Source organism: Oncorhynchus clarkii, chromosome 6 (genome assembly GCF_045791955.1).
Source record: "Oncorhynchus clarkii lewisi isolate Uvic-CL-2024 chromosome 6, UVic_Ocla_1.0, whole genome shotgun sequence".
NCBI lineage: Eukaryota > Metazoa > Chordata > Actinopteri > Salmoniformes > Salmonidae > Oncorhynchus > Oncorhynchus clarkii.
Window position 1 is genome coordinate 80,107,384 of NC_092152.1, and position 18,993 is coordinate 80,126,376.

Sequence of the window (18,993 nt, forward strand, 5' to 3'; positions counted from 1 at the left end):
CAAGTCTAAGAAACGGTAGATGTGTTCTATATGCTTCCTGTGCTTAACTTTTGTTTTTGCGTATTTTACTTTCGGTTCTGTACACCAGCTTCAAACAGCTGAAAATAGAATATCTTTGGTTATGGAAAATATATTTTACAGCTGTTTAGATGGTACAATGACTCTTAGAGACCAGGAAATGGCGGAGGGATTTCTGCATTTACCCACTATACTGTTTACTTTCTACATCTAACTCATGTTGCTGACTACCTTTAAAGAGGCCTGATATGTCTACAGGCCTGATATGTCTACAGGCCTGATATGTCTACAGGCCTGATATGTCAACTACGTCATGTTGCTGACTACCTTTAAAGAGGTCTAACGGTCTACAGGCCTGATATGTCAACTACGTCATGTTGCTGACTACCTTTAAAGAGGTCTAACGGTCTACAGGCCTGATATGTCAACTACGTCATGTTGCTGACTACCTTTAAAGAGGTCTAACGGTCTACAGGCCTGATATGTCAACTACGTCATGTTGCTGACTACCTTTAAAGAGGTCTAACGGTCTACAGGCCTGATATGTCAACTACGTCATGTTGCTGACTACCTTTAAAGAGGTCTAACGGTCTACAGGCCTGATATGTCAACTATGTCATGTTGCTGACTACCTTTAAAGAGGTCTAACGGTCTACAGGCCTGATATGTCAACTACGTCATGTTGCTGACTACCTTTAAAGAGCTCTAACGGTCTACAGGCTTGATATGTCTACAGGCCTGATATGTCTACAGGCCTGATATGTCTACAGGCCTGATATGTCTACAGGCCTGATATGTCTACAGGCCTGATATGTCAACTACGTCATGTTGCTGACTACCTTTAAAGAGCTCTAACGGTCTACAGGCCTGATATGTCCACTACGTCATGTTGCTGACTACCTTTAAAGAGCTCTAACTGTCTACAGGCCTGATGTCTACTAAACACTTGAAAAGCACCACACACAGCTCCTGTCACTCACTTGCACTGCCAAACACATTTCCAGTCGTTGAGGGCAGGGTGGGGTTTGTCATCGGTCATGGGTCCATCCTCCTCCTCTATCAGTGTGTCTGCTGACGGAGGGGCCCACAGCTGCAGGTGCTCTGTAGCTGCCAGAATACGGTTCCCTACAGGACACATACACATGGTTAAACAGCTACATGGTTACCTGTTCCCCGCACATTGACTTGGTACCGGTACCCCCTTTATATGGCCTCCTCATTATTATTATTATTTATTTATTTGGACTTTAGTTGATTTAGTAAATATTTTCTTTACTCTTATTTTTCTTTAAACTGCATTGTTGGTTAAGGGCTTGTAAGTAAGAATGTCACGGTGAGGTCTACTACACCTGTTGTATTCTTTAAACTGCATTGTTGGTTAAGGGCTTGTAAGTAAGAATGTCACGGTGAGGTCTACTACACCTGTTGTATTCTTTAAACTGCATTGTTGGTTAAGGGCTTGTAAGTAAGAATGTCACGGTGAGGTCTACTACACCTGTTGTATTCTTTAAACTGCATTGTTGGTTAAGGGCTTGTAAGTAAGAATGTCACGGTGAGGTCTACTACACCTGTTGTATTCTTTAAACTGCATTGTTGGTTAAGGGCTTGTAAGTAAGAATGTCACGGTGAGGTCTACTACACCTGTTGTATTCTTTAAACTGCATTGTTGGTTAAGGGCTTGTAAGTAAGAATGTCACGGTGAGGTCTACTACACCTGTTGTATTCTTTAAACTGCATTGTTGGTTAAGGGCTTGTAAGTAAGAATGTCACGGTGAGGTCTACTACACCTGTTGTATTCTTTAAACTGCATTGTTGGTTAAGGGCTTGTAAGGGCTTGTACTTGTAAGTAAGAATGTCACGGTGAGGTCTACTACACCTGTTGTATTCTTTAAACTGCATTGTTGGTTAAGGGCTTGTAAGTAAGAATGTCACGGTGAGGTCTACTACACCTGTTGTATTCTTTAAACTGCATTGTTGGTTAAGGGCTTGTAAGTAAGAATGTCACGGTGAGGTCTACTACACCTGTTGTATTCTTTAAACTGCATTGTTGGTTAAGGGCTTGTAAGTAAGAATGTCACGGTGAGGTCTACTACACCTGTTGTATTCTTTAAACTGCATTGTTGGTTAAGGGCTTGTAAGTAAGAATGTCACGGTGAGGTCTACTACACCTGTTGTATTCTTTAAACTGCATTGTTGGTTAAGGGCTTGTAAGTAAGAATGTCATGGTGAGGTCTACTACACCTGTTGTATTCTTTAAACTGCATTGTTGGTTAAGGGCTTGTAAGTAAGAATGTCACGGTGAGGTCTACTACACCTGTTGTATTCTTTAAACTGCATTGTTGGTTAAGGGCTTGTAAGTAAGAATGTCACGGTGAGGTCTACTACACCTGTTGTATTCTTTAAACTGCATTGTTGGTTAAGGGCTTGTAAGTAAGAATGTCACGGTGAGGTCTACTACACCTGTTGTATTCTTTAAACTGCATTGTTGGTTAAGGGCTTGTAAGTAAGAATGTCACGGTGAGGTCTACTACACCTGTTGTATTCTTTAAACTGCATTGTTGGTTAAGGGCTTGTAAGTAAGAATGTCACGGTGAGGTCTACTACACCTGTTGTATTCTTTAAACTGCATTGTTGGTTAAGGGCTTGTAAGTAAGAATGTCACGGTGAGGTCTACTACACCTGTTGTATTCTTTAAACTGCATTGTTGGTTAAGGGCTTGTAAGTAAGAATGTCACGGTGAGGTCTACTACACCTGTTGTATTCTTTAAACTGCATTGTTGGTTAAGGGCTTGTAAGTAAGAATGTCACGGTGAGGTCTACTACACCTGTTGTATTCGCCGCATGTGACAGTTACAAACAGAAAGTTACTGTACACGCAGACACAGACACACAGCAGTTAGTCAGGAGGCGTTACCTTGTGGGTCCCAGGCCAGGTTATAGGTGATAGCATTTAGGAAGAACTGTCCTGTCTTTCTCCACTGGTAGTTAAGCTGCTGTTAATGGCACAGACAGAAGGAGAGGGGGAAATAGAGAGGTGTAGGGAGAGGGACACAGGAGGAGACAATATTCAGTGGAAAGAGAGAATGAAGGGAGAGATGGGAAGAAGAGAGTGAGAGCGGCGAGAGAGAAAGAGGGGGGAGAGAGAGAGAGAGAGAGAGAGAGAGAGAGAGGGGCGAGAGAGAGAGAGAGAGGCGAGAGAGAGATGAGCCAGAGAGAGAGAGGGGCAAGAGAGTGAGAGAGGCGAGAGAGGCGAGAGAGAGATGAGCCAGAGAGAGAGAGGGGCAAGAGAGTGAGAGAGGCGAGAGAGGCGAGAGAGTGAGAGCAGCGAGAGAGTGAGAGCGGCGAGAGAGGCGAGAGAGGAGCGAGAGAGAGGAGCGAGAGAGAGGAGCGAGCGAGAGGAAAGAGAGGAGCGAGCAAGAGGAGAGAGAGAGATGAGCCAGAGAGAGAGAGGGGCGAGAGAGTGAGAGCGGCGAGAGAGGCGAGAGAGGAGCGAGAGAGAAGAGCGAGCGAGAAGAGAGAGAGGGGCGAGCGAGTGAGAGAGGCGAGAGAGAGAGATGAGCCAGAGAGAGAGAGGGGCGAGAGTGAGAGCAGCGAGAGAGTGAGAGCGGCGAGAGAGGCGAGAGAGGAGCGAGCGAGAGGAGAGGGGCGAGCGAGAGGAGAGAGAGGCGCGAGCAAGAGGAGAGAGAGAGAGGGGCGAGAGAGAGAGGCGAGAGAGAGAGAGAGAGAGAGAGAGAGAGAGAGAGAGAGAGATAGTTATTCAACACATGCACAGACAGGCAACTATAATAAGCTACATGCTCAGGCACCAGCCACTGTTAATACAGGCATTTACAGCCACACACAACTCACACCTTGAACAGAATATTCAGGGTTGATAAAATCACACAGCAGAACAGTAATGAAGCAGTTAAAACACAGTGGAACTCTCAATGCAGCAATACACACACACACACACAAGGCATGCTCTCTCTCACACACACACACACTAGGCATGCTCTCTCTCACACACACACACACACACACACACACACACACACTAGGCATGCTCTCTCTCACACACACACACTAGGCATGCTCTCTCTCTCACACACACACACTAGGCATGCTCTCTCTCACACACACACACACTAGGCATGATCTCTCTCACACACACACACACTAGGCATGATCTCTCTCACACACACACTAGGCATGCTCTCTCTCACACACACACACTAGGCATTCTCTCTCTCACACACACACTAGGCATTCTCTCTCTCTCACACACACACTAGGCATTCTCTCTCTCACACACACACTAGGCATTCTCTCTCGCACACACACACTAGGCATGCTCTCTCTCTCTCACACACACACACACTAGGCATGCTCTCTCTCTCTCTCACACACACACAATATTCATGCTCTTACTCTCACACACACTAGGCATGCTCTCCCACACACACACACTAGGCATGCTCTCTCTCTCTCACACACACACACACACACACTAGGCATGCTCTCTCACACACACACACTAGGCATGCTCTCACACACACACACACACACACTATTCATGCTCTCTCTCACACACACACTTGGCATGCTCTCTCACACACACACACTAGGCATGCTCTCTCTCTCACACACACTCACACTAGGCATGCTCTCTCACACACACACTCACACACACTAGGCATGCTCTCTCACACACACACACACACACACACACACACACACACACACACACACACACTAGGCATGCTCTCTCACACACACACACTAGGCATGCTCTCACACACACACACACTATTCATGCTCTCTCTCACACACACACTAGGCATGCTCTCTCACACACACACACACACACACACTAGGCATGCTCTCTCACACACACACACTAGGCATGCTCTCACACACACACACACTATTCATGCTCTCTCTCACACACACACTAGGCATGCTCTCTCACACACACACACTAGGCATGCTCTCTCTCACACACACTAGGCATGCTCTCTCACACACACTCACACTAGGCATGCTCTCTCACACACACTCACACTAGGCATGCTTTCTCTCACACGCACACACACACACTAGGCATGCTCTCTCTCTCTCTCTCACACACACACACTAGGCATGCTCTCTCTCACACACACACGCTAGGCATGCTCTCTCTCTCTCACACACACACGCTAGGCATGCTCTCTCTCTCTCACACACACACGCTAGGCATGCTCTCTCTCGCTCTCACACACACACACACTAGGCATGCTCTCTCTCTCTCACACACACACACACACACTAGGCATGCTCTCTCACACACACACACTAGGCATGCTCTCTCACACACACACACACTATTCATACTCTCTCTCTCTCTCACACACACACACACACGGCATGCTCTCTCTCTCACACACACACTAGGCATGCTCTCTCTCACACACACACACGCTAGGCATGCTCTCTCTCTCTCACACACACGCTAGGCATGCTCTCTCTCTCTCACACACACACGCTAGGCATGCTCTCTCTCTCTCTCACACACACACTAGGCATGCTCTCTCTCACACACACACTAGGCATGCTCTCTCTCACACACACACACTAGGCATGCTCTCTCTCACACACACACACTAGGCATGCTCTCTCACACACACACACTAGGCATGCTCTCTCTCTCACACACACACACACACACACACTAGGCATGCTCTCTCTCACACACACACTAGGCATGCTCTCTCACACACACACACTAGGCATGCTCTCTCACACACACACACTAGGCATGCTCTCTCTCTCTCTCACACACACACACACACACTAGGCATGCTCTCTCTCACACACACACACACTAGGCATGCTCTCTCACACACACTCACACTAGGCATGCTCTCTCACTCACACACACACACACTAGGCATGCTCTCTCTCACACACACACACACACACACACACTAGGCATGCTCTCTCTCTCACACACACACTAGGCATGCTCTCTCTCTCACACACACACTAGGCATGCTCTCTCTCTCACACACACGCTAGGCATGCTCTCTCTCTCTCACACACACACGCTAGGCATGCTCTCTCTCTCTCACACACACACACACACACTAGGCATGCTCTCTCTCACACACACACACACTAGGCATGCTCTCTCACACACACTCACACTAGGCATGCTCTCTCTCTCACACACACACACACTAGGCATGCTCTCTCTCTCACACACACACACACACACACACACACTAGGCATGCTCTCTCTCTCACACACACACTAGGCATGCTCTCTCTCTCACACACACACTAGGCATGCTCTCTCTCTCACACACACGCTAGGCATGCTCTCTCTCTCTCACACACACACGCTAGGCATGCTCTCTCTCTCACACACACACGCTAGGCATGCTCTCTCTCTCTCACACACACACGCTAGGCATGCTCTCTCTCTCACACACACACACACACAGGGCAGTTTATTCAGCATAAAATGTCAGTGTCTCTCTGCTTACCTTGTGGCGTTTGTTTGGGTTGGTAGCGAATGGTTCAAAGATACACACTGTGTTCCCATAGGACGCAGCAATCTAAACAGAGTAATGTTCAATATACCAACATTAATCAGTCGGTTTACACACCAGGGTTAATGGTGCAGTCAAAGGAGAGGAGGGAGGAGGGGAGGAGGGAGGAGGGAGGAGAGAGGAGAGAGGAGGGAGGAGGGAGGAGAGGAGGAGGGAGGAGAGGAGGAGGGAGGAGGGAGGAGAGGAGGAGAGGAGGAGGGAGGAGGGAGGAGAGGAGGAGGGGAGGAGGGGAGGAGAGGAGGAGGGAGGAGAGAGGAGGGAGGAGGGAGGAGGGAGGAGGAGAGAGGAGGGAGGAGAGGAGGAGGGGAGGAGGGGAGGAGAGGAGGAGGGAGGAGAGAGGAGAGAGGAGGGAGGAGGGAGGAGGGAGGAGAGGAGGAGGGAGGAGGGAGGAGGGAGGAGGGAGGAGAGAGGAGGGAGGAGGGAGGAGGGAGGGAGGAGGCAGGAGAGGAGGGAGGAGAGAGGAGGGAGGAGGGAGGGAGGAGAGGAGGAGAGGAGGAGGGAGGAGAGAGGAGGGAGGAGAGGAGGAGGGAGGGAGGAGAGGAGGAGGGAGGAGAGAGGAGAGAGGAGGGAGGAGGGAGGGAGGAGGGAGGAGAGGAGGAGGGAGGAGAGAGGAGGGAGGAGGGAGGGAGGAGGGAGGAGAGGAGGAGAGGAGGAGGGAGGAGAGAGGAGGGAGGAGAGGAGGAGGGAGGAGGGAGGAGAGGAGGAGGGAGGAGGGAGGAGAGGAGGAGGGAGGAGAGGAGGAGGGAGGAGGGGACAGAAGAAGAGAGCAAGGAGAAGAGAACAGAACTGCATTTGTCATCACAACATTATTGTAACTACGTGCGTGCGTGCGTGTCTTACCCTGCCCAGTTGGTGGGAGCACTCGACACAGCCCACCTGGATGTTGCCATTTTGAGCCCCAGGGATGATCTGAACACACTCAAAATCACTGGCCAAGATCACTATATCACAGCCTGAACCATAGGCCTGGGAGAGGAGACAGACACACAGACAGACAATTCAGTCAATCCAACAAAATGCAAGACAACAGCAGCCTGGTCCCACATCTGATTGTGCCATATTACCAATTTGCTGAGACAATTTTTTAAATGTTTTTAATTTAACCTTTATTTAACTAGGCAAGTCAGTTAAGAACAAATTATTATTTACAAAGACGGCCTACCCCGGCCAAACCTTAAACCGGACTACGGTGGGCCAATTGTGCGCCACCCTATGGGACTCCCAATCACGGCCGGTTGTGATACAGCCTGGAATCGAACCAGGATCTGTAGTGATGCCTCTAGTGCCTTAGACCACTGCACCACTCGGGAGCAATGACCAGTAGAGCTGAAAGGACAGCACAAACAGATCTGGGACCAGGCTACATACACAGTCCACTCCTCCTGGTAGGTAAATATACCTACTGAGACTGTCTGGTGAACTGCACTGTAGTCATACAGATCTGGGATCAGGCTACATACACAGTCCACTCCTCCTGGTAGGTAAATATACCTACTGAGACTGTCTGGTGAACTGCACTGTAGTCAAACAGATCTGGGATCAGGCTACATACACAGTCCACTCCTCCTGGTAGGTAAATATACCTACTGAGAATGTCTGGTGAACTGCACTGTAGTCAAACAGATCTGGGATCAGGCTACATATACAGTCCACTCCTACTGGTAGGTAAATATACCTACTGAGACTGTCTGGTGAACTGCACTGTTGTCAAACAGATCTGGGATCAGGCTACATATACAGTCCACTCCTCCTGGTAGGTAAATATACCTACTGAGTCTGTTTGGTGAACTGCACTTTTGTCAAACAGATCTGGGATCAGGCTACATATACAGTCCACTCCTCCTGGTAGGTAAATATACCTACTGAGTCTGTTTGGTGAACTGCACTGTAGTCAAACAGATCTGGGACCAGGCTACATACACAGTCCACTCCTCCTGGTAGGTAAATATACCTACTGAGACTGTCTGGTGAACTGCACTGTAGTCAAACAGATCTGGGATCAGGCTACATACACAGTCCACTCCTCCTGGTAGGTAAATATACCTACTGAGACTGTCTGGTGAACTGTACTGTAGTCAAACAGATCTGGGATCAGGCTACATACACAGTCCACTCCTCCTGGTAGGTAAATATACCTACTGAGACTGTCTGGTGAACTGCACTGTAGTCAAACAGATCTGGGATCAGGCTACATACACAGTCCACTCCTCCTGGTAGGTAAATATACCTACTGAGTCTGTTTGGTGAACTGCACTGTAGTCAAACAGATCTGGGATCAGGCTACATACACAGTCCACTCCTCCTGGTAGGTAAATATACCTACTGAGACTGTCTGGTGAACTGCACTGTAGTCAAACAGATCTGGGATCAGGATACATACACAGTCCACTCCTCCTGGTAGGTAAATATACCTACTGAGACTGTCTGGTGAACTGCACTGTAGTCAAACAGATCTGGGATCAGGCTACATATACAGTCCACTCCTCCTGGTAGGTAAATATACCTACTGAGTCTGTTTGGTGAACTGCACTGTTGTCAAACAGATCTGGGATCAGGCTACATATACAGTCCACTCCTCCTGGTAGGTAAATATACCTACTGAGTCTGTTTGGTGAACTGCACTGTAGTCAAACAGATCTGGGATCAGGCTACATACACAGTCCACTCCTCCTGGTAGGTAAATATACCTACTGAGACTGTCTGGTGAACTGCACTGTAGTCAAACAGATCTGGGATCAGGGAATAGGGTGCCATGTGAGACGCATCCTAAGTCTCCATGTTTAATTCAGGCTAGTGGTTAGGTAATGATGAGTTCTCTTAGAAAAGGGCCATGTTTCCAGGTCTACACAGTCTAGTCAGCTGCTGGTTTGGGTTCTGGTTCCATGGAAAGACGCAGCGTTGTTCACGTGAAAAGAGAGGTGTGTTGAGAAAGACTTCAGAGGATGTGAGACGTGAGAGGTGTTTACAACACAGTGACTCTGGAACGAATAGAGGCTGAAGAGAGAGGTAGTAGAGAGAGGAGAGAGAGAGGTTGTAGAGAGAGGGAGGAGAGAGGTTGTAGAGAGGAGGGAGAGAGGTAGTAGAGAGAGGAGGGAGAGAGGTTGTAGAGAGAGGAGGGAGAGAGGTAGTAGAGAGAGGGAGGAGAGGAGGGAGAGAGGTTGTAGAGAGAGAGAGAGGAGGAGGAGAGGTTGTAGAGAGAGGGAGAAGAGAGGAAGGAGAGAGAGAGGGAGGAGAGAGGAGGGAGGAGAGAGGAGGGAGAGAGAAAGGTTGTAGAGAGAGGAGGGAGAGAGGTTGTAGAGAGAGGGAGGAGAGAGGAAGGAGAGGAGTTGTAGAGAGAGGAGGGAAAGAGAGAGGTTGTAGAGATAAGGAGGAGAGAAGGGAAAGAGAGGGAGGATAAAGGAGGGAGAGAGAGGTTGTAGAGAGAGGGAGGAGAGAGAGGCTGAAGAGAGGGAGGAGAGAGGGAGAGAATGAGGTTGTAGAGAGAGGAGGGAAAGAGAGGGAGTAGAGAGAGGCTGAAGAGAGGGAGGAGAGAGAGGGAGGAGGGAGAATGTATGTGTGAGAGAAAGAAGAGAAGGAGAGTAGAGGGAGAAAGATAAAGACCGGAGAGAGAGAGAGTGGTTGAGGAGAGAGAGAGAGAGAGAGGGAGAGAGAGAGGGAGGGGAGAGAGAGAGTGGTTGAGGAGAGAGAGAGAGAGAGAGGGAGAGAGAGAGGGAGGGGAGAGAGAGAGTGGTTGAGGAGAGAGAGAGAGAGAGAGGGAGAGAGAGAGGGAGGGAGAGAGAGAGAGAGAGAGAGAGGTTGAGGAGAGAGAGAGGGAGGGAGGAGAGAGGGAGGAGAGAGAGAGAGTGGTTGAGGAGAAAGAGGAAGTAAAGGAGAAGAGTTAATGTGTGTGTAAGAGAGAGAGAGAGAAAAAAGAAGAGAGAGGGAAGGAGAGAGGAGCAGTCCTAGTTGAGGTATTGCTGCAGCTGCTGAACATTACAGCTGGAATTAAAAGCAGTCACCGTCACGCACAGACTAGCCCTGCTCTCTCGCTACACACACACACACGAGGAGAGATGAGGTGTGCATGACTGAGAGACCACTCTGTTCTGTACCTGTACAAAGTAACGTTGGTGTGTGTGTGTGTGTGTGTGTGTCATCGATCTACATGAACCTGATACAACAGAAACAACCGCTCAGCTCATCACGTCTGTCCAAGCACCTCTCACCTCTCACCTCTGCCTGCCTGCCTGCCTGCCTGCCTGCCTGCCTGCCTGCCTGCCTGCCTGCCTGCCTGCCTGTCTGCCTGTCTGCCTGTCTGCCTGTCTGCCTTTTGACAAGAGCCTTCAAAGGCCATTTGGTATGCAGCCTATAGCAGCCTATATTCCCTCACAAAGCCAGTGTTTAGGTGGTCTAACATAAACCTGCCTCACACAGCTGACTGCACTGTCAGACCAGTCAGAGTTGGCAACACGACAAGCCCCAGGCATCAGGGACAATGCAGTGAATGGAAGGAGTATGAATGAGGTCTGTTATATGTAACATGAGAAGAGATGTTGGCTGAAGACTGAACACATTTCATCAGGTTAATATTCATATAATAGAGACAGGAAGACTGAGTTCACAATACTAGCCCACACACACACACAGACAAACACACACCACACAGACAGACAAACACCAAGCAAATACAGACAAACACAAACACACACACAGACAAACGCCACGCAAATACAGACACACAAACACACACACACCACGCAAACACAGACACACACACAATTACACACCAAGCAAATACAGACACACCACGCAAATACACACACACAAAGAAAACACTATACGCAGACACACACAAGCATGCACACACACACACACACACACACACACACACACACACACACAAGATACACACAGACCATACACAGCTGTCACCTACAGAACAACCCAGTCAGGTAGGTCCCCTCACGTTTACTACCCGAGTGCCTTTAACATGTTATTGATGTAGGTATGTACCAGTAGTTGGATTGACCCTCTGTTGGATGTGAAGATGTTAAAGGATGGTTGAATAATGGAGGATCTGTCTGGCTCCATCTTGGAGAGTCACCTAGTTAACCCTGACCAGGGCTCTAGGCTGCCCTTCTTCACAAGCAGCACGTGAGCACCTAAGTTGAAAAATGTAGGCGCACACAAATAAATGTAGGCGCACAATGAAAAATATTTGAGACATTAAAGCTAGAATCTTACATTTTCTAGGCGCACTGGTGCTCTTAAATATATATTTCAGGTCACACAGTAAAATGAATAGGCGCAGATGTGAGTAAAATGCTTGTACTGTAGAGCCCTGCTGTGTGTGGGGGTGGGTGGGCGTGCTCACAGGCATCCCAAATGTCAGTGATTCTTCCCATGACTAACTCAATCATGCCAGCATATCAGTGTACCACTACAGATAGGCTTTACATGAACTAAACCCTCTCCTTTCACACACATTATGGCAGTCTGTGTCCCAAATGGCATCCTATACCCTTTATAGTACACTACTTTAGACCAGGGACAAAAACTGTAGAAAACAACACTAGGGTGGGTGGGTAGGTAGGTGTGTTTGTGTGTGTGTGTGTGTGTGTGTGTGTGTGTGTGTGTGTGTGTGTGTGTGTGTGTGTGTGTGTGTGTGTGTGTGTGTGTGTAAAATGTGGCGACGGACAACGTGACAGGGAAGATTTTGATTTACTGGACCCATATGCATTGGGTGTATAACCCACTGGGCGTTCACCCACGGTGCTCACGACACTGGGCGTTCACCCACGGTGCTCACGACACTGGGCGTTCACCCACGGTGCTCACAATGACACTGGGCGTTCACCCACGGTGCTCACAATGACACTGGGCGTTCACCCACGGTGCTCACAATGACAGGAATCACAGATTATGGTAATGGTAATTCATGCATCTTATTAATAGAACATGCAACTCATGTAATGAGGAAGCCAATAAAATGTAATTTTCAAACATTTGACAAAATGCAATTTGCGGGAAAACATCATTCTAAACAGAGCACCTGGGAAAACACCATTCTAAACAGAGCACCTGGGAAAACACCATTCTAAACAGAGCACCTGGGAAAACACCATTCTAAACAGAGCACCTGGGAAAACACCATTCTAAACAGAGCACCTGGGAAAACACCATTCTAAACAGAGCACCTGGGAAAACACCATTCTAAACAGAGCACCTGGGAAAACACCATTCTAAACAGAGCACCTGGGAAAACACTAAACAGAGCACCTGGGAAAACACCATTCTAAACAGAGCACCTGGGAAAACACCATTCTAAACAGAGTACCTGGGAAAACATCATTCTAAACAGAGCACCTGGGAAAACACCATTCTAAACAGAGTACCTGGGAAAACACCATTCTAAACAGAGCACCTGGGAAAACACCATTCTAAACAGAGCACCTGGGAAAACACCATTCTAAACAGAGCACCTGGGAAAACACCATTCTAAACAGAGCACCTGGGAAAACACCATTCTAAACAGAGCACCTGGGAAAACACCATTCTAAACAGAGCACCTGGGAAAACACCATTCTAAACAGAGTACCTGGGAAAACACCATTCTAAACAGAGCACCTGGGAAAACACCATTCTAAACAGAGCACCTGGGAAAACACCATTCTAAACAGAGCACCTGGGAAAACACCATTCTAAACAGAGCACCTGGGAAAACACCACTCTAAACAGAGCACCTGGGAAAACACCACTCTAAACAGAGCACCTGGGAAAACACCATTCTAAACAGAGCACCTGGGAAAACACCATTCTAAACAGAGTACCTGGGAAAACACCATTCTAAACAGAGCACCTGGGAAAACACCATTCTAAACAGAGCACCTGGGAAAACACCATTCTAAACAGAGCACCTGGGAAAACACCATTCTAAACAGAGCACCTGGGAAAACACCATTCTATGGGTTGCTAATATGATTACAATTGTGCCTTTGGTTTTTGGACAATGAAAGAAAGTTGATATGAAAACCAATAGAACAGGAGAGAAATGGCCTAGTGGTGGGTCCAATAGGGAAGTAAATGGACATTTGCAAACATGATATAATTACTCCTGTCTATACAGAAATAAATCAAATCACTCAAAATACATCCCCAGAAAGCGTGACTTAGCCACAGAGGAATCAAGGATCATTAGCTTCTTTTAAAAAATTGCTGTGGATTGTTTCACATCACAAGCTAGTAGGCCCGCAATTTGGGCAGCGCGCTTGGCAACAGGCCCAGCTGATTACTGAGTCGCGGCTGTCAGTAACACACATCTAAAATAAGTGTGAAGATAATGTGTCGAGTGTAATGTTTTATGTTGAGACAAGAAGAAGGGGAGGGATGTGTGGTGAAGATATAGGCCAGTCTCTCTCCAGAATGGCTCAGACGACACCCGCAAATTCCTGCGCATTCATTGTTTCATTGTGTGATTTGTTTGCACTTAGATATTTTTTATCAATTCCACATTACATACATTACCACATTACATACATTACCACATTACATACATTACCACATTACATACATTACCACATTACATATGTCACCAGTAGTAAATGTTCCTTTAATCCCTGTCATTTCATTACATTAATTTATGTTAATGTATGTATTAACTACAATAATTCACCATTCTCACAGTGAAAAGGTTGTTCCAGAATTCACAACCTGCTATACTTGTCAGTAACAGGTTTTGGTTCATTTCATAACCATCATACATTTTTTAATTGTTATTGGTTTGGAGTGTTCCATTTGAGCAATGAGCATGTGTCTAGTTTCTCTGTCCTGATAATGTTGAGGGGGAGCGGGTGTGCCTGGCCACTCATAGAAGTACCTGGCCTGCTGAGGCTGGTGATCTCTCATTAGTTGACTTAATAAAAATGATAAACATTAGAAGTCACGATTAACCACACGACAATCATCGAGAAAGGAAAACGTTATTATTGAGAAATGCGCATATGAAAATCAGAACTGGCAAGCAGAACAGTAGAAATGGTAGGATAAATTGTAGCTTGCCCGAACTTCAAATTCACAAGCCGCCTATGAAGTCTTCATGAAATAATTGCCTCCATGTTTCCATGGTAGGATTTTGCCTATAGGCTACTTTGAAACAAGGTGAGACGTGCTTCATAATATGAAATAAATCATTGTTGTTTCAAACAATGAAGTACTTTTTCAAAATGCATAGTGCCTCCACCTGACATTGTACAGTGGTGGGTGACGCGCTGACAGCCTGTTTCCTGCACTTGAATGGGAGGCGCACTTCAGTTACCAGTTGAGAAATAAAAATAGTAGCTCTTTAAAATGTTGCCTCAAATGTATTTTTAACACGTGATTGCAATTGTTGCGCAATGAATGGGCTTGTGAAAGCACTCGTTTTACTCCAGCAACAAGCAGCTGAGGATTGTGTGCATGACCAGATCCCATGGGGCTCTGGTCAAAAGTAGTGCACTATATAGGGAATAGGGTGCCATTGTGGACACAAACAGACACTGAGCCACCAGCCCTCAGGGATGGAACCCAATGGAACACAATAGTAGTCGTTAGGCCTATGCTTTCAGCTGTAGTAGTATAGGCCAATGCATTCATCATTTTGTGTAAGATGGAGTTGTATTATTTTAAACAATACCAAACATACACGTACAAACGACAACATCACACAAAGATCAACTGCATCACACCTGCTCAGACCCACCTGCTCAGACCCACCTGCTCAGACCCAGCTGCTCAGACCCACCTGCTCAGACCCACCTGCTCACACCCCCAATTCCAGCGTCTGTATCTCTCCACCACATGGCATCAAAATGCACCATTTTGTAAGGCCAATGCATTCGTAAAGCAAATGTCTCATGTGGCTGTTATAAAGTCTTTATGAATGTGCCTACAATAAACTGTTGCCATGTTTTCCATGTTATGCTAGTCTATGTCCCAAAGCCAGTAGCCTCTAGCTTAGGTTCCATTCCCATGGTTGTTTCACCACATACTATAAGCAGCTGGTTCAAAATCACTCCACTGTACGCTATTATTAATAGCATTTAGAAGTCTGAATATAAAGAACGCCCTGAGCGCCAACCATGTGTGTGAGAGTGACATGAAAGTGTTCAGTATTTTCCCTCTCGAGCAAGTTTCAAACAGAGGCCAACATTATGTACCACAAGCAGCTGCTGTGAGTAATGATGAGGTTCTCATATCTCTCAAAATACAATCAGGGGAAACCGTTTGGAAAGAAAATGGCTACTACTGTCAAGAGAAGACAGTGAAAAGACTCATGTTTTACAGTTCTGAAAGTTCTCAACTTGATTGAGCAAACAGTACAGCCTATCTTATTGACACCAGCGGAGAGCATCAGCCATATCCCCGGTGAGTGGGAATATTCACTCTTTATCATTGTTGGGTCAGTCAGTGCCACATCAAAGTTAGTTTTTGGACATAATTACCTCCTCCAGGTTAGATGTCATATTGTAGGTTATTTGGGTCTCCCTTCTCGTAGGCCTATTATATGGATGAGACAACGTTGTTTTTATTGATCTGATTTGTCAGTCAGCCGAGTATTCTACCCTGTAATGTCAGTCATATTAAAAAAGATGACCCTAATGTCTCCAGTAATATAACGTTTAGTACAACTGCATGAAATGTGTTTATAAAAAGGCAACATTTTTCCCGTGCAAAGAAAGAACAAATGTATCTGATACAGCCTAAAGCCCACTGAACGGTCTATTTTGTGAAAAGAGTTCTATTATTAGCCTAAATTATGACTATCTAATCTACTCATCACATTATGAATAATAGGCTTCTTTACAAAAGTCTGCAAATGTGATGCATGGAATGCTTTATCATTAAAGAATAATTTTTTTGGTTAAAATTTGCTTCCCAAACTTTAAACTCGTGTACCGCATATAGCACCGACCTCCAGGGCACTAACCTCCGCTCCCCTTCCTGCATTTCAACACATTTTTGCCATGGTGCAGAGAGAAACATTTGCAGTTTTATAATGCTATTCTACACATTTTGTCATGAGGCTTACAGAAAATATTGCAGTTTTAAAGCTAATTTCCTGGAGGCCCAAGATATCACCCATAGGACACAGTGAAACCGACCTAATAACACACCCGGAGACTGTACCACTACAGGTACTGTAGCCTCCCCATATAACTACAGTATGTGATATACTACCGTCTCTGACAGGGGGGCTGGCGCTTTGTGGCGCAGCAGCTTGTGAACAGCTTACCCTGGCACTGTAGGGGTTACTGGTTCAAATCCTGCTTAGGCTGTTACCTCTCGTCAGCTCTGAGATGCTGCAGCTCAGTATGTGTAGGCTAGTATCAGATAGACTTCACTGTTAGACTAGCTGTGTGTAGGCTAGTATCAGATAGACTTCACTGTTAGGCTAGCTGTGTGTAGAATAGTATCAGATAGACTTCACTGTAAGACTAGCTGTGTGTTGGCTAGTATCAGATAGACTTGCTGTGTGTAGGATAGTATCAGATAGACTTCACTGTTAGGCTAGCTGTGTGTAGGATAGTATCAGATAGACTTCACTGTTAGGCTAGCTGTGTGTAGGCTAGTATCAGATAGACTTGCTGTGTGTAGGATAGTATCAGATAGACTTCACTGTTAAGCTCGCTGTGTGTAGGATAGTATCAGATAGACTTGCTGTGTGTAGGATAGTATCAGATAGACTTCACTGTTAAGCTAGCTGTGTGTTGGCTAGTATCAGATAGACTTCACTGTTAAGCTAGCTGTGTGTAGGATAGTATCAGATAGACTTCACTGTTAGACTAGCTGTGTGTAGGCTAGTATCAGATAGACTTCACTGTTAAGCTAGCTGTGTGTAGGCTAGTATCAGATAGACTTAACTGTTAAGCTAGCTGTGTGTAGGATAGTATCAGATAGACTTTACTGTTAGACTAGCTGTGTGTAGGATAGTATCAGATAGACTTCACTGTTAAGCTAGCTGTGTGTTGGCTAGTATCAGATAGACTTCACTGTTAAGCTAGCTGTGTGTAGGCTAGTATCAGATAGACTTCACTGTTAAGCTAGCTGTGTGTAGGATAGTATCAGATAGACTTCACTGTTAAGCTAGCTGTGTGTAGGATAGTATCAGATAGACTTCACTGTTAAGCTAGCTGTGTGTAGGATAGTATCAGATAGACTTCACTGTTAAGCTAGCTGTGTGTAGGATAGTATCAGATAGACTTCACTGTTAAGCTAGCTGTGTGTAGGATAGTATCAGATAGACTTCACTGTTAAGCTAGCTGTGTGTAGGATAGTATCAGATAGACTTCACTGTTAAGCTAGCTGTGTGTAGGATAGTATCAGATAGACTTCACTGTTAAGCTAGCTGTGTGTAGGATAGTATCAGATAGACTTCACTGTTAAGCTAGCTGTGTGTAGGATAGTATCAGATAGACTTCACTGTTAAGCTAGCTGTGTGTAGGCTAGTATCAGATAGACTTCACTGTTAAGCTAGCTGTGTGTAGGATAGTATCAGATAGACTTCACTGTTAAGCTAGCTGTGTGTAGGATAGTATCAGATAGACTTCACTGTTAAGCTAGCTGTGTGTAGGATAGTATCAGATAGACTTCACTGTTAAGCTAGCTGTGTGTAGGATAGTATCAGATAGACTTCACTGTTAAGCTAGCTGTGTGTAGGATAGTATCAGATAGACTTCACTGTTAGACTAGCTGTGTGTAGGATTGTATCAGATAGACTTCACTGTAAGACTAGCTGTGTGTATGATAGTATCAGATAGACTTCACTGTTAAGATAGCTGTGTGTAGGATAGTATCAGATAGACTTCACTGTTAAGCTAGCTGTGTGTAGGCTAGTATCAGATAGACTTCACTGTTAAGATAGCTGTGTGTAGGCTAGTATCAGATAGACTTCACTTTTAAGCTAGCTGTGTGTAGGCTAGTATCAGATAGACTTCACTGTTAAGCTAGCTGTGTGTAGGATAGTATCAGATAGACTTCACTGTTAAGCTAGCTGTGTGTAGGATAGTATCAGATAGACTTCACTGTTAAGCTAGCTGTGTGTAGGATAGTATCAGATAGACTTCACTGTTAAGCTAGCTGTGTGTAGGATAGTATCAGATAGACTTCACTGTTAAGCTAGCTGTGTGTAGGATAGTATCAGATAGACTTCACTGTAAGACTAGCTGTGTGTATGATAGTATCAGATAGACTTCACTGTTAAGCTAGCTGTGTGTAGGCTAGTATCAGATAGACTTCACTGTTAAGCTAGCTGTGTGTAGGATAGTATCAGATAGACTTCACTGTTAAGCTAGCTGTGTGTAGGCTAGTATCAGATAGACTTCACTGTTAAGCTAGCTGTGTGTAGGATAGTATCAGATAGACTTCACTGTTAAGCTAGCTGTGTGTA

General features: G+C 46.0%; 1 protein-coding gene across 1 annotated transcript in view; it reads right to left on the reverse strand.

The window, feature by feature from the left end:
- The window catches only part of LOC139412452 (dmX-like protein 2), a 52,431-nt gene that overhangs the window by 28,223 nt on the left and 5,215 nt on the right, over positions 1-18,993 (reverse strand). Inside the window, exons 2-5 of the mRNA XM_071159241.1 lie at positions 7,431-7,556; positions 6,525-6,596; positions 2,933-3,011; positions 999-1,143 (exon numbers count right to left, since the gene is read on the reverse strand). Of these exons, the coding sequence (XP_071015342.1) occupies positions 999-1,143; positions 2,933-3,011; positions 6,525-6,596; positions 7,431-7,556 (422 nt within the window). The remainder of the gene's footprint in view (positions 1-998; positions 1,144-2,932; positions 3,012-6,524; positions 6,597-7,430; positions 7,557-18,993) is intronic.